Consider the following 14711-nt stretch of genomic DNA (forward strand, 5'->3'; position numbering starts at 1 on the left):
GGCAGTTCACATCAAAACAGCAGCTTTGGGAAGCTATTCTGACATCTTACAAAGAAATTAAAATAGAATCTCCAAAAACTCACAATTTTAATGGATGTAAGAATAGGAACAGTTACTCTGCTGGCCATTCAACAGTCATTGCTGGTGCTTTGTCCTTTTTTGCACTACTACACCTTTTTATCCAGTCCATTCAATAAACCTCTGTTTAGATTGTTTTATTGGTATATTTATAAATTAATTTATTGCACTACAAAGATTTTGTTTACTTAATTTTGGTCCAACTCACATCTCCCTGTTTATATATTTATTTTCAGTAGCCCTCTTTGTCTCTATGTACTACAACCATTCCTTGCTTTCAGGTTTTTTTTTACTGTATTTGTTTAGTTTGGCCATGCCTTGAAATGCCCCTCCTGGGGACAAATAAAAAAAATTAATTTACATTCTTCTGTCTGTCATTCAGGTAGCAAAACCAGAAAACTACAGGACCATGCCTTTGAGACCAGGGACTTTTTGGGAAAATCAATAACTGTTTTAATTATTCTCATTCACTTTGGCCCCTTTTTAGCTTATTAAGACGTACAGCCATCATTATTTGATGCATGCCTACAATGATATTATGTCTTAAGGTCCCTTCAGGCACAGCGCAAGGCACTGCCTTTGCTCAGTGGTAAAACCACCTAGGGCTTGAAAGCTTGCACCCAAACTGCCATCACAACCACTAAAGCAAAGCCCCTAAAAGCCTAAAGTGGTAGTGCAATCACATTATTTGATAGAGAGCCTAATAGACAGAGAAGTTAACTGCCAGAATTTGTCATCACATACTTTTTTTTTTTTTTTACTAGAAAAGATGGTAGAATATGAATGTCTATGGACTAAAGACAAACAACAAATGCAAAGCCCTTATGCATTGGTTTCTTTTTTCAATGACTGAGACTGCAAATTGGTTTGGACCACAGAAAAAAACTTGAGAGTCAGCAGGGAGAGTAAAATGTGTTAATGAATTGACTGGTACAGTAAAGCTAATGATGGTGTGAGATCTGAATGACAAGAGTTAATGAATGGCAAAGACTCAGTAAAAGTAAATATGGCACATGAATCAGGTGGATGCTTTTGAACTTTCCAAGAATTCAGTCCCTGGATGCCCTGCATGGAGCTCTGGTTTCACATTTTAAACTTTGCCCTTCTCTAAAGTCAGGCAGAAATAGCTTAAATAGTTGAGGAAAGAAGAACATTTGCAGCCCAGTTTGCATGTTTGACATCAATATAAATAGACGTCTGACTCTGTCTTTGCCTTAAAACTGGGCTCCGTAATCTCAAACTTTGTTAGTGGTCATGTAGATTTTCTGAGACGCATATGCTGGAGGTTTACCTGAGCCACAAGGGTCCGAGGCAATATGTCACCAAGAAAACTGAGTTGGTTACAGCCCATAACGTGAGATATTGGGAACCTCAAAATGAGCAATTTAAGCTCCACTGGGCTCCAAAGGTCAATTCAGAGCAGTATTTATGGACCCACCCACAAAATAATGCCCATACTTCAGAACGATGCACAAGGGAATCAATGTTCCTCCCATATGGAACCAAGAAAACCTTGGCTTAAACCTGTTTTGCTTTTCTTCTTTCAAGCAGAAATATAAGGTATAAAAATTATACCTGAGGGGAAGTGTGACTCTGATTGTTAAAGTTGACATAATGCTTTATTTTTACATTTACATCCATAATCAGCAAAAAGCATGCTTTAACACAATCATTCAAAATAATATCCAATATTAAAGTAATTTCAAGTTCATTGTAAGTAAGGCACTGTACAACATTATTTTATCATTTAAAGGTCAGGTATGTTAAGTCAATCAAGTTGTCTAATTATACCACAGTTAAAATTATTTACAAGAGTTCCCTTTTACAAATACTACACAGGAACAATAACAGAGGTAGTCTTCCTCAGAAGGTCAAACTGATTAATACTGACATTCTTGACATCTTAGAAGTGAAACGGGTATCAGGGTTTGGGCCTCAACAGAGCAATCCAGCTGACCTTCTATCTTCTCTCCATGTAGTTTGCGATGGCCTTGTTAAAAACTGCCAGGAAGAAATCTGCATCTTCCATCGTGATGCACATGGGTGGTTTGATGCGGAAGGTCTTACATGGTGGGAAAACAACAGAAAAAGAGGAGTTATGGAGCGCCAGAGATACTGAATACTTGGAGTGACACCAAGTAGTCCAATATTTGATGGTTTTGTTGGAAAGAGCCTTATTTAACTGCCAATCTCAGTCAAACCACAATGCTTGTTATATATTTCCTGTTACCTATATTATCATGAGATTCACATAAATTCTACTTTTATGAACAATACTTAAATATATGGCTTTTATAAAATTGTTTGTTTTGATGTTAAATACAAATAGATGTCATGCATACAGTAATGTGAACATTTTTGTTAAATCCATACCAAAATCAACATGGTGAGTGTGGTTACCTGTCCGTAGAGTCCTCCTTTCCCTATAAGAACTCCCATGTCTTTGACATCCTCAAAAATTTCATTGATGGCCTCAGGAGGCAGCGGCTCTCTGCTAGCCTGGTGGTTTGAAGAATTTATGTTATTAAAGTGTGGCAATATGTAATAAATTATTTGTTTATGTCGGTGCTTATAGCAAGCTGTGTGTGATTCCAGAGAAACAATTAATCATATCTAGGATGGTTTTGAGACTGTAATAGACTAACTGGATGGTTCTTTTTAAGGCAGTAGTTTGTAGTAGACAGACTTTATTTTGGTAGGTGGAAAATCATGCAATGCAGTAAAGTCTTCGTAATCATGAAGACACATGCCTAATACATGAAAACTATATCAGTAAAAAGTTATACTGGTCAAAATATCCTAATAAAAACAATGAATACACTGTATGGACAATAATTAAATCAAGTACCTAGCCATGCAGTCTCTAGTTGCAACATTTGAGATACAAAATGGGTCGCTTTGAAGAGCTTAGTGACTTCAAGCATGGTGCTGTGATGGATGCCACCTTTGTGATAAAACAGTTTGGGACATTTCGTCCCTGCTGGATACTCCACAGTCAACTGTAAGTGAAATTATTGGAAAGTGAAAGCGTTTAGAACAACGGCAACTCAGCCATGAGAGGGAAGACCATGTAAAATCACAGAGAAGAGTCAATGACTGCCACTGGCACTAATGTAAGCTGTGGCAGTAGCTTCTTGGAATGGGCTTACATGACTAAGCAGCTGCATGCAAGCCTCAGATAACCAAGTCAAATGCCAAGTGTCAGATGGAGTGGTGTAAAACACATTGACACTGGACTGTGGAGCAGTGGAAACGGGTTCTGTGGAGTGATGAATCATGCTTCTCTGTTTGGCAGTCAGATGGCCAAGTCTGAGTTTGGCAGATGCCAGGAGAACGTTCACTGTGCCAACTGTGAAGATTGGTGGAGGAGGGATTATGGTATGGGGCTGTTTTTCATTTTTCAGGGTTTGGGCTAAGGCCCTTATCTCCAGTGAAGCACAATCTTAATGCTTCAGCATACCAATACATTTTGGACAATGCTATGCTTCCAACTTTGTGGCAATAGTTTGAGGAAGGCCATTTCTATTCCAACATGACTGTGCCTCAAAGCACAAAGCAAGGACTAAAAAGACATGGTTTGATGAGTTGGGTGAGGAAGAACTTGACCGGCCTGCACAGAGCCCTGACCTCAACCCCAATGAGCCCCTGTGGGATGAAATTCCCATAGAAACACTCCAAAATATGTGGAAAGCCTTCTGAGTCAACAAAACTTAAGATTACTCATTTCATTCCAACAGCGTGAATTGCTTTGTTGAAACTTTCCTTACTTGCTCATCCTTTATCAAAAACACTATCTTATTAAATAAAATAAAATAAAATAAAAAAGAATAAATACATTTTTACCAGTATCAACAAATTTGTTTAAAACATACTGAACTTCAGTCTGTTGTGTTTGTCCAACAGCTTAGATTTTCTGTTCACAATAACACATGGACACTGCTGCTCAGGCTAATGGTTAACTGGGGCACTGCTGAACCCTGCCCCCAGGGGGCACAGCCTACACACACGTTGTTCAAGCATGTGAGGGGAGGTGAGTGTCTCTTCTGTTACAAACTCAGTACCTTGCTTTTGACCATTTCCACTCCAATCTGCAGGCCTTTTCCACGGACATCCCCAATAATCTCATATTTATCTCTGAATTTGGCCATTTCTGTCATCAGATAGGTTCCGACATTAAGAGCGATCTGCTGGGCACCGTCTTCTTTGATAGCCTGTTGAGTCAAAAAAAACAATTAGCCTTGTATGAAACATCAGCTGTTAAGTTCTCAATACAGTATCACTCTACAGACATATGTTGAACATAAAACTGAAGTATCTCCAAATGAACAAAGAGCAGTAAATTCTTACATCGAGCACTGATGAGGCAACGGCACATGCCACAGGATTTCCTCCAAAGGTGTTGAAGTGAACCCCCTTAGCAAATGAGGCAGCAATTTCTGAAAGGAGAGATAAAAAGTCTCTTGACATTCAGTGTCCTTTCAAACTTCGAAAAATCAAAGGGGTCCAAAAAAGTCTTGTTAAATTCTATGGAAATATGAATAGTGCAAATACTGGAGCAAGAATAAGCTGAAGAACAAGCTTGAAACAAGGGCAATAGATTTATCAGGCCAACTTTGAAATATACTGACAGAAAGCCACCGCTATGGCTGTCTATCAGTTTTTATCATTGATAGGGATCCCACAAGGATCACTTCTAGGACACATCTATATCAATCATACTTTTTCTCCTGTAAAAGACTGTAATGTTCATCTGTATGCAGATGATATGATTTTATATTACTCTGCTGGTTCTGTACATCCAACTGCAGAGGAACTGCAACTTGGTTTTAAGTCTTTGAAATACATTATTGATCTAAAACTTGCTCTTAAAGCCAGCAAAACCAAATTCAAGATCTTCTCTACAGCCAGACATTGATTCCAACAGTCTACAAATATCCAAACCAGAAATAGATGACATTTTTTCCTAACTGTAGGAAAAGCCCAATCTTTCTGTCATTGCTAAATTATGGTGATAAACATGCGGCTTCCACTCCAAATTCCATGGACTCTTTTTGACAAAGTTGGTTGGTTTTCTATGCCACCGTATATGCTACAAGAGGTTACTGTGCTCAGGCCAGCTAGGACAATCATGCTTTAGCATAGTAAGGGGCAACTGAGCCTAGTGTGAGAGTGCCCTTAATCTTAGTGCATTTCTCACAGGACTCTTATATTGTTCTCTTTAGAGAAATGACACCAGGAAGCACTCTGATGGCACAAAGTTCGCAACTGTTTTTGCACTTTGATACCTACTAAATTGTCCTCCTACCCTCTACATCTCCTGTTTATAGCAAAGGGTACTTCCATTGTATTATTTACTTTTATCTCACCTGGTGTTGTGACAACAGCTCCCATTGGAAATCCATTACCAATTCCCTTTGCCATAGTAACCATATCAGGGATAACGTCATGACCTTGGAAACCCCAGAAGTGAGTTCCTGTTCGTCCAAATCCAGTTTGGACCTGTTGGGGGCAAAGTAGTAACAATCTACCATCAGTGTTTAACCTAAGAGATTCTTGTTGCATGGTGTTAATTCTCTTGGGCAAAACAAAGTAACTTTAATGGAACTGCAAAATCATGCTGGTTTTTTTCTTTTGCCAAGATTAGTAATTACATGATTCAAGTATTTCTAACTTGGCATCTTTCAGCTCATTATACTGATCTTACAGCATTCACACTCAGTTTGCAGCTAGCTGATGGAAATAGCGGGGTGTTTGAAAACTGAAGAGCCGAACATTTCCCTTAAAGCTTGTTACATGAAGTAAAAATCAAAATAATGGATTACAATGCCAAGGTGGCAAGAAAGGTTCAAATCAGTGGTAATGACACCCTGCACCTCAAAGATGCTAGAATAGAAATCATCAGGTTTGCCATTTTATTTTTAAGGCTTTAGAAAGAACATCTGTGTTTTGTTTTCAACCTTGCTTGTTTTACTGAGGTAGAAATCAAATATAAAGAAGTTAAAATTAACATAACTGATGTTATGAAACACACTGGAACTCAGGAATTATCTTAATACTCTGCTGTAATAATCCCCCATGCTTTTGCATTTCTGTTCTGTAGTAACAAGCACAAAGAATAATCATTTATTTATGGAGTTTCATAATGCCTAACCTAGGATTTAAAAAAAGAAAAAAAATGTGAATTGAGTTAAGTGAACACTTGTTTGTTGAGGTATTTTGTATGGAACAATTAAGTTTTAAATTAAATGTATATAAACTGTGTACAAAACCTCATCAGCGATGCAGACCCCTCCTCTCTCTCTCACAAGATTGTAAGCCTCCTTAAGGTAGTTTTTAGGATACTGCACCGCTCCTCCGACTCCCTGTACAAACCAAACATTCACATCATAAAGTACCATTTCACTTCACACAACTGCTCATTGATAAGAGCATAAGGAAATAATAATCAAACGAGTTGTTTACTTAATAATAACCCCTTAAAGCCTGTTGTATCATATTTGATACATACTTTTATGATACCTCTATCTAATCAATATGATCATAAATTACTAAAAAAAACTTCTGAATACAATTTGACAAATGATAAAAAATGCCCTCAAATGGATTATCAGTTACCAAAAACACCTAATGTGTCAAATGAGGTACAAAAAATATATGTTAAATTTTATGGAAATTAAGATTTTTTGGATTTCAGTAGAAAGTGAAATAAACATTTCAGTTTCAAAAAATGAGAATTTTCTGGCCATAATTTGTGGTTTTAGGCTTTAATGGGATAATACAATAAGCTCACCACACAATACAATACTGATTCATAGTTGGGATTAACATTGTAAAAAAATGTTCAAAAATCCAAAGTATCTAAGCATGCTGAGTTTAACAGTGTATAACAGTGTTGTAAAACTCAAGGCGTTACCTGAATGGGCTCCCCAAAGAAAGCAGCAATTCGACTGGGGACACTTGTGGCCAAAGTTTCTTTGAGCTGTCCAATGTACTGATCATTTGCCATGCATTGGCCTGTGGGATTCAATGAAAAAAGAAGCTCCCATATCAAACTTACACAGATGTTGATGTTTGGATACAAGATCAATTTGTTTGCACAAGAGTTACAAGCTAATAAATTATTCATATAGACTGTTAACCACCTTTCTGTAAAACTGTGTAATGTAAAATATCTTATTTGATACAGGGTTTATACTTTACACAAAACAAATGAGAGATAGAAGCTCACATCTTAATATACAATGCCTTTCACCCCCTTGAATGTTTTACCCTTTTATTAATTTTATAAATCAATCATATAATTTGGCCTTTTTGACAAAAAAAAAAAACTCTTTAAGGTCAAAGTGAAAACATAGGTCCAGCCAATTGGTGCTAGTAGTCTCACAATTAGCGAAACAAGGATCACCTGAGTGCAGTGATTTGTCTCAAGTGATTCTAATATAAAGACACCTGTATCTGGAATGTCCAGTTACTGGTTAATCCGTACTCCTGGCTACCATTGCACCATGAAGCTAAAAGAACACCCCAAACAACTCAGAGAAAAAGTTACTGAAAAGTCAGGGTATGGATACTAAACAATTCCAAGGCACCGAACATCTCCAGAAGTTCAGCTAAGTCCATCATCAAGAAATGGAGGGAATATGGCACATGTAAATCTGCCTAGATCAGGCCGTCCTCACAAACCGAATGACTGGCAAGAAGGAGACTAGTGAGAGAAGCCACCAAGACACCTATGACTACTCTGAAGGAGTTACAAGCTTCAGCAGCTGAGATGGGATACAACAACTGTTGCCAAGGTTCTTCATCAGTCAAAGCTTTATGGGAGTGTGGCAAAGAGAAAGCCACTGTTGAAGAAAACTTATATTAAATCTAGACTAGAGATCACCAAAAGGCAAGTGGGAGTAAGTTCCTTGGTGTGTTGAGACCAAAATGGTGCTTTTTAGCCATCAGACAAGAACTCATGTTTGATGGACACCAAACACTACACATCACCAAAAACACACCATCCCCACTGTGAAGCACTATGGTGGCAGCATCATGCTGTGGGGATACTTCTCAGTATCTGGCCCTGAAATGCTAGTAAAGGTAGAAAGTAAAATGAATGCGATAAACTTATGTAGTCTGCCAGAGAACTGCAGCTTGGCAGAAGATTTATTTCCAGCAAGACAATGACCCAAAGCATACAGCAAAAGCTAAACAGAAACATTAAATATTCTTCCAACTGACTTTACTTTGTAAAATCTGTTTTCACTTTGGCATTAAAGAGGTTTTTGTCATTTATTTTTGTCAAAAAGCTTAATTGTATTGAACAGAATTGATTTATAAAGTCTACGAAAGGGTAACATATCCAAGGGGGTTAGTACTTTATAAAAAGACTGTGTTTTATTTTTACTTTGAAGAGAAAGCAACAGGGTAGCAATAACATGAGTTTTATAATTAGTGTAAACATAAAGATGTGGTATTACACTGTACTAAGTCATCCTTGCACAGTATGGAGCAAAAATTCCTGATGAGGGCAGTAAAAGGATCAAAAGCTTTGAAATTCTTACAAGCAACTAATATTTCAAACAGAAATAAACTTTAAAAGGAAATATATTTGAGCATCCATCCATTTTATAGAACACCTGAACAAGTTTGTTTCTCCTGGAATAAATAGACTTTGTCCAGCTTTTCAAATGCAAAACTGAACAACAAAATGAAAACACCGCCTCCAGAATCAGCTGTTTCTACCGCCCACATGATCAGTAATCTTTAAATGATAGTAAAGTTAATCTTTCAGGGAATATTGCAAAAGGGAAAGTAATGCTTAATCTCAGAGACAACAATCTTGTTTTTTCCAGTTCTGACAGCATTGTGAGTTTGTTTAACTGTGTGTCTGTGTACCTTGGGCACAGCCACAGTCTCTGATGGTCTGCACAGGAGAGTCCCTGCAGTGGCTTCCTCCCCACGGACCTCTGAACACATCAGGACACATGGTCTGTTTATTGGGCATAAACCTAGTCAGCTGGGTCAGACCTGACAGTGACAGTCTCTTAGATATCCAATGAAAAGAATCACTCTTTCTTCAGTGTATCATACTCATTTCCATCACCATTAAAATATGTATGACCTTTACAAAAAATCTATTATATGCTTTTCTTATGGTATCATACTGTAACATATAATCCCATACATACATTAGTGCAGCCTAAACCATTGGCAATTGGATATTTATATGCTGCATTGGAAGTTAGGCCCATGGTCTGTGGGCTTCCACCGTGGTATGATCCCCTGTAAGATTGAAAGAAAAATAATCAGAAAAAATGGACACTTAGACAGACATAGCATAAATATACCAGTGCTGTCTATCAAAAATCTATATTAATTTTAATTATGCAGATAAATTGAACTTAAACAAGCAAATCCACGGAAGATAATTATTTAAAATTCCTAAGGCCAACACCATGGAGTAGATCTCAAAAAGTATTCACACATCTTAGTCAAATTTATGACAACTCACAAGTAAAAATAGGACTATCTTAAGACATTTTATTTCCTTAGATATATAAAAATGCACTTTAAGACTTTTCAAGTCATTATAAGAAACTGCAGGAACCCTGTGATTAGGAGAGCGAAATGTGATACTTATTGCTCATCCATCTGTGCACTTCTGCTGTTTGTGCCAAACAAAAGGATCTCTGTAACCTCTTACATAAATGGCAGAAAGAGGAATGCTTAATAAAACAATAACAAGTCTATCACAAGGCTGGAAAAGAGAAAAATTATAGCCAGTTGTATTTTTCACTCTTGCATCACCTATTTCTTACAAAAAACTAGGAATGCACGAAAAACTACTTAATTTCAGACCAAGTACAGGTACTTACATGCAGGTACTCACAGATACTGAGTAAAAAAATGAGTACTTTATAATATGAAAACAGTTCTTAAAATTATTTTGAAAGTTTGTTTTATTTTCAACAGATGTTTCTTATCCCCTCTCTTAACAATTTTACAATGCAAAGTTTTTTAGTCTGCTCTACTTTTGCCATCCTACATTATGTTAAAATATCCCCAGCTGAAGACATGGCTCCATCGCCACCTACCTGCTAAATTAATGGGAAGCTAATATGCTTATCTGGTACAATACAGGTAATGTTTTGAAAGGCTTGATATCAGCACTGTGTTACCAGTATAGATATCAATGTAACCTATAAACAGCCCTCCCTCACACACACACACACTTTTTAATAACAACAGAGCATTTAAGAATGTCAATGGTTATTCGTCATCTGTTAAAAGACCTGAAAGTGATGATGTCAAAGTTGCCTGTGTGAAGTCGAGCCATCAACATAGCTAGATCATTCGCTTCTGAGCCGCTGTTGGTCAGATAAACCACCTTCATAAGGGACACACAGGTGCAGATATTTAAACTTCAGCTTCCAAATGAATAAAAATGATCAAAATAACACAAGCCATCGAGGTACCTTCAGAGGATCTGGTAAGTGGGAGGCTAGTTTCTCACAGTACTCATGGAGAGTAGGATAGACGTAGATGTTTGTAGTATGCCACAGTCTCCTCAACTGACGCTCAGCTGCTGCTGTTACCTTCCTGTACCAGAGACAGGAGCAACAACAATGAATAATTGAAGTAATTTCTTTTTATGAACTGTGACCAAGAAAAGAATATGAGATCTGCATAGCAGAGAAGCAAGGACCTTACGGGTGGCAGTGGCCCACACTGACAGTGGCTACACCAGCAAACAGATCCAGATATCGCCGCCCATCCACATCCCACAGCCACTGCATGAATCCCTGGTGGATGAAAACTGGTTTCTTATAAAGAGTCACCTTCATTGTCATGGGGTTGCAGTTCAGTCTGCGGATTTCCATCATCCGCTCTTTGGACATACCCTGTGTGGAAATAAATATAAGAGGATCATCATCATCATCCTTTAACTTTTGGATACATGTGTCTATGTAAGAGGTTAAGCTAAAAGGCTTTGAAGAAGGAAAAAATGTTTTTATCAACTACACAGCAAAATCTGAAGTTTGGATATTTCAGTGTAAAACATTTCTGGGTAAATTCTAACTCCTAAAGTATAATTTTCATCCCATTCTGAGTGAAATAGTCTTCATTGTTGGAGTTCTTTGACAGTGTTGATCCATCAGTCTTAGTCCAAGTCAGAAATGATCTAAGCTCTGCTCACTGCCATTTCAAATCTGGGGAATATTTGGACAGATTTTCCCATCATGCCCTTGGGTGGTGTGCTTAGACTTGATTTAGACGTGCTTGTATGTGTTTATGTGAATTAATATGTGTTTAGATGTTGAATGTTGTACAGCGATAACTGCTGGGATTGTTTCTCATGTTTCCTGTGGGTTTTTGTTGTTAGACACTTTTGCACATGAGTGAAGTTATCTGCTTAGTTAGAAAGTTCCTGACAATGGAAATCAATAAAGCAGAAGTGTAACTGATGGACTTGTCCTTCGTCAACGGCACAGTCTGGCCATGAAGTTCCATCATTTGATTAGCGCCGTAGGATTTCTCCTCTGTGCCATAGGTTTTCAACATGAGACAGGAATCTCAGCGAATTATGAAAGTTGTATTATGATATGTTAAGACTTGATGATGTAGACGTTTCAAATTTGTATCCAAGAAGAATAGGGGAAAAAATCATCCAGAAAATAGTGGAGAAACTTTTGATGTCTCTCTGTGGCTCCCCCCAGCTATATGAAATGAAAAATGCTGGTTGTGGGAGAAGGCAGTCCCTCCCCTCCCGTGTCTTGTGGGCACTCACATACACAGGATTTGACACGCGAGTTGAGTTATTCAAGCAATTTTGAAAATCAAACAAGTAAACTCCCTTTATTCACACGTTTAAATTTACACGAATAGTCAATCATTCACATTTGGTGTGATCATATGGTAAATCTCAAAAGAGTCAAATCAACACTCCAGTTTGTACCCGTAAAGACACTGTAATAGTGTCAGTATTAACTCTGACAGTGTTAATTTGACAACACTGATTTTGATGTGAATGTATGGCATTAATTACAGAGGTTATAACAGGGTACAGAATGAAGGGTATTGGTTCACCTTGTATTCCTCTGGTTCGAAATTGCATGGTGGCATCTCTGGGAGGTCTGAAGGAGGGTATTTAAAGGCTGATTTCTGACATAGTGCACCTGGATTTAAAGAAAGGCATGAAGTTATACAAGACAGTTATTTCTATGGCATGGAAAAAACTAAATGCTTTCTTTCTGCAGTCAAATCTATACTGTGACAGTGACTTTTCATCCTCATTTAATAACCCGCCAGGTAAACAGTCTGACCCTTTGACCCCTTTAAGTTCACCTTAGACCTCACCTTGTGCAACATGGGATACTAAACCGCCTGTTTACTCCTGGTGGTAATAAAAAAAAAGGTACAATTTGCACAAGGCTGGTTTGAAACACTCAATCTGTGCACAGAGGACACATGTGCACTGCTGTTGAATCAACATTGGTAGAAAGTAGCAAAGGTCATTCACTCAAGTTTTGTATTTAAGTATTATTTTAAGGGTTCCTATTTATCAGAGTAAAAGAACTTAAGTCATTTCAGTTTCATGTATCTATAACCTAATGGCCTACTTTGACTTCACAACTTTCAAGAGATAACTACTCATCGTTTTGTGTATTTTCAGAGATATTATTACTTTTCTTCGTATAAAAGATAGGGAAAGTTGTTTTTTTTTCACCGTACCCTCTACATTGTGATAAATTATTTCAATGCAGGCCGTATCAAAGGGCTGGTGTCGATTTTAAACGGCTATGGTACTTGCTAGCCTTGTGTATTCATTATAGCAAGTATGACCTAGCTTAATCACAAAGCTTAAACATTACCTAGTGTGTTAAGTTACTTCCGAAATTTAAAAAAAGTTGAGCTTTGCTTAAAAGTGTCAACATCACAGCATTTTATCAACTGTCCTGTCTTCCAATATAGCTATACTTGCTTGCATTTGACGAAAATAATGGCTAACGTTGGCTAAATACATAACAACAATAAAGTTCTATCGTCTCCATAGTAACTCACCACTTGCCAAGTGGAATTTGGACAAACCGGAGCGAAACCAGGACTGTCCTGTTGAAGCCGCACAGCAGCCTCTTAAGCAAGACGAAACTTTATACATGTTAAAAGAGGACGGCAAACTCCCTGCTACCCAAATAAATTCACCGGCTGACGCTCAGCTGCAGATTTCTTCCAGCTTCTCTCTTTATCAAAAGCCCCCGGGCAGTCAACGACCCCACTATGTATGGAAGGCCAATATGGTCATAACTTCACCCACGGTATTTAATTCGTTCTCTAGGCGTTATGGCGCCACCGAGCGCCGAAAGTTAGGACAGGCCAAAGCTTATTTTAAGTTCTCATCATTGTGTCTTTGAAACGTATCTGTTCTCAGTTTACAAACTGAAATAACTTTTTATTAACCCTTTACCTACTGAGGGAGCACCGGTGATCTGTTCTATATGTCTGGAGTTTTATTACCATAACTCTGTCAAAGTTAATCCGATTTGAAAAATTCCAACGGTGTTGGAAAGCTGAGAATTGTGGGCATGCGCACATATATGGTTCATTATGGTACTCGCAACCATATAACATGGGCATTCATAACAATACACCAGAAGTTTGGAGGGACAACTACACAGATTCTCAGCACCATAACTCCTCGAAAATTTGCTCAATTTAAAAAATTCCAATGCTGACAGAGAGCTGAGAATCGGTGCTTTCCGGCAATATATGATGTATGGTATATATATTACTGTAATGTCGAACAACACCGCGAAAAGGTCAGCTTTGCAGAAGACCGGTGAGAAAGGAGAGTAAAGGAAGAGAGTAAAAGGAGCGCGAGCGAGAGTGGTGTTTTGATTTCTAAAAATAGCGTTAGATAGTGGCATTTGTGCGTGTCTGTGTTTTATTACACACATTTATAATGTCGGGGAGACCATCAAGAACAGTAAAACAGCCGCAACAGTTCATTGAGGAGGACAGTGATTTGAAGGATGCATCTTCTGAACTGAGGTTTAGTATAGTTCTCTTTTGCACACCCAGAGTCCTAGACTCAAAAAATGACTGGTGATTGTTCTAAACATGTATAGGTTCACATTTCAAATGTCCAATCAAAACTTCATGAGCAATAACATTTCTTCTCATAAAAGCCATGAAAAACAAATCTGTTTTTTGTGTTTTTCTTCTTATTAAAGTGCTGACAATTCCATATAATGTGCAATAATCATTAACCAGATGTTGAAAAGTCAAGTTCAAGTACTCCTTGGAAAAGGGACCAAAGCTCACAGACTTAGGGCATTTCCTGACTATTTTACAGCCAGAATAACAAAATATGTCCAAATCGCCATTTTTAGCCTGAAGAGGTAAAGGGTTAAAGGGTTGAAAACTGAAAAAATATCACTTTTTGTGTTATACATTGCTGTGTAGTATTTGCCCCCTCCTTGATTTTGTATTTTTACACATTTTTCACACTGAAGTGTTTCAGATCTTAAAAAAAACAATATCTGACAAAGATAACCTAAATATATACAAAATGCATCATTTATTAAGAGGAAAAAGCCAAACAAACCTACCTGGCCCTGTGTGAAAAGGTGATTAAAATAGCTGTA

At 37.7% G+C, this 14711-nt stretch overlaps 1 protein-coding gene across 1 annotated transcript; it reads right to left on the reverse strand.

Moving 5' to 3' along the window:
* Positions 1–1689: 1689 nt before the first annotated feature.
* Positions 1690–13337, reverse strand: LOC121524781 (alanine--glyoxylate aminotransferase 2, mitochondrial-like). The gene is made up of 14 exons (XM_041810285.1): positions 13129–13337; positions 12154–12242; positions 10777–10967; positions 10542–10665; positions 10359–10453; positions 9255–9348; positions 8962–9055; positions 6992–7092; positions 6348–6440; positions 5445–5577; positions 4426–4514; positions 4140–4289; positions 2479–2577; positions 1690–2140 (listed from the first exon to the last, which is right to left on the reverse strand). The coding sequence occupies exons 1-14, from the start codon at positions 13223–13225 to the stop codon at positions 2039–2041; spliced, it is 1551 nt and encodes a 516-aa protein (XP_041666219.1). The 5' UTR covers positions 13226–13337; the 3' UTR covers positions 1690–2038.
* Positions 13338–14711: the final 1374 nt, after the last annotated feature.

The sequence above is a fragment of the Cheilinus undulatus genome, linkage group 17, assembly GCF_018320785.1.
Source record: "Cheilinus undulatus linkage group 17, ASM1832078v1, whole genome shotgun sequence".
Classification (NCBI taxonomy): domain Eukaryota; kingdom Metazoa; phylum Chordata; class Actinopteri; order Labriformes; family Labridae; genus Cheilinus; species Cheilinus undulatus.

Excerpts from the sequence above, each read along its gene's own strand:
- LOC121524781 (XM_041810285.1), bottom strand. The coding sequence starts at position 13,225 with ATGTATAAAGTTTCGTCTTGCTTAAGAGGCTGCTGTGCGGCTTCAACA. Across the intron at positions 6,441-6,991 it reads TCTTTGGGGAGCCCATTCAG|GGAGTCGGAGGAGCGGTGCA; the intron begins GTAACGCCTTGA and ends TGGTTTGTACAG. Across the intron at positions 4,515-5,444 it reads AGCTGTTGTCACAACACCAG|AAATTGCTGCCTCATTTGCT; the intron begins GTGAGATAAAAG and ends CTCTCCTTTCAG.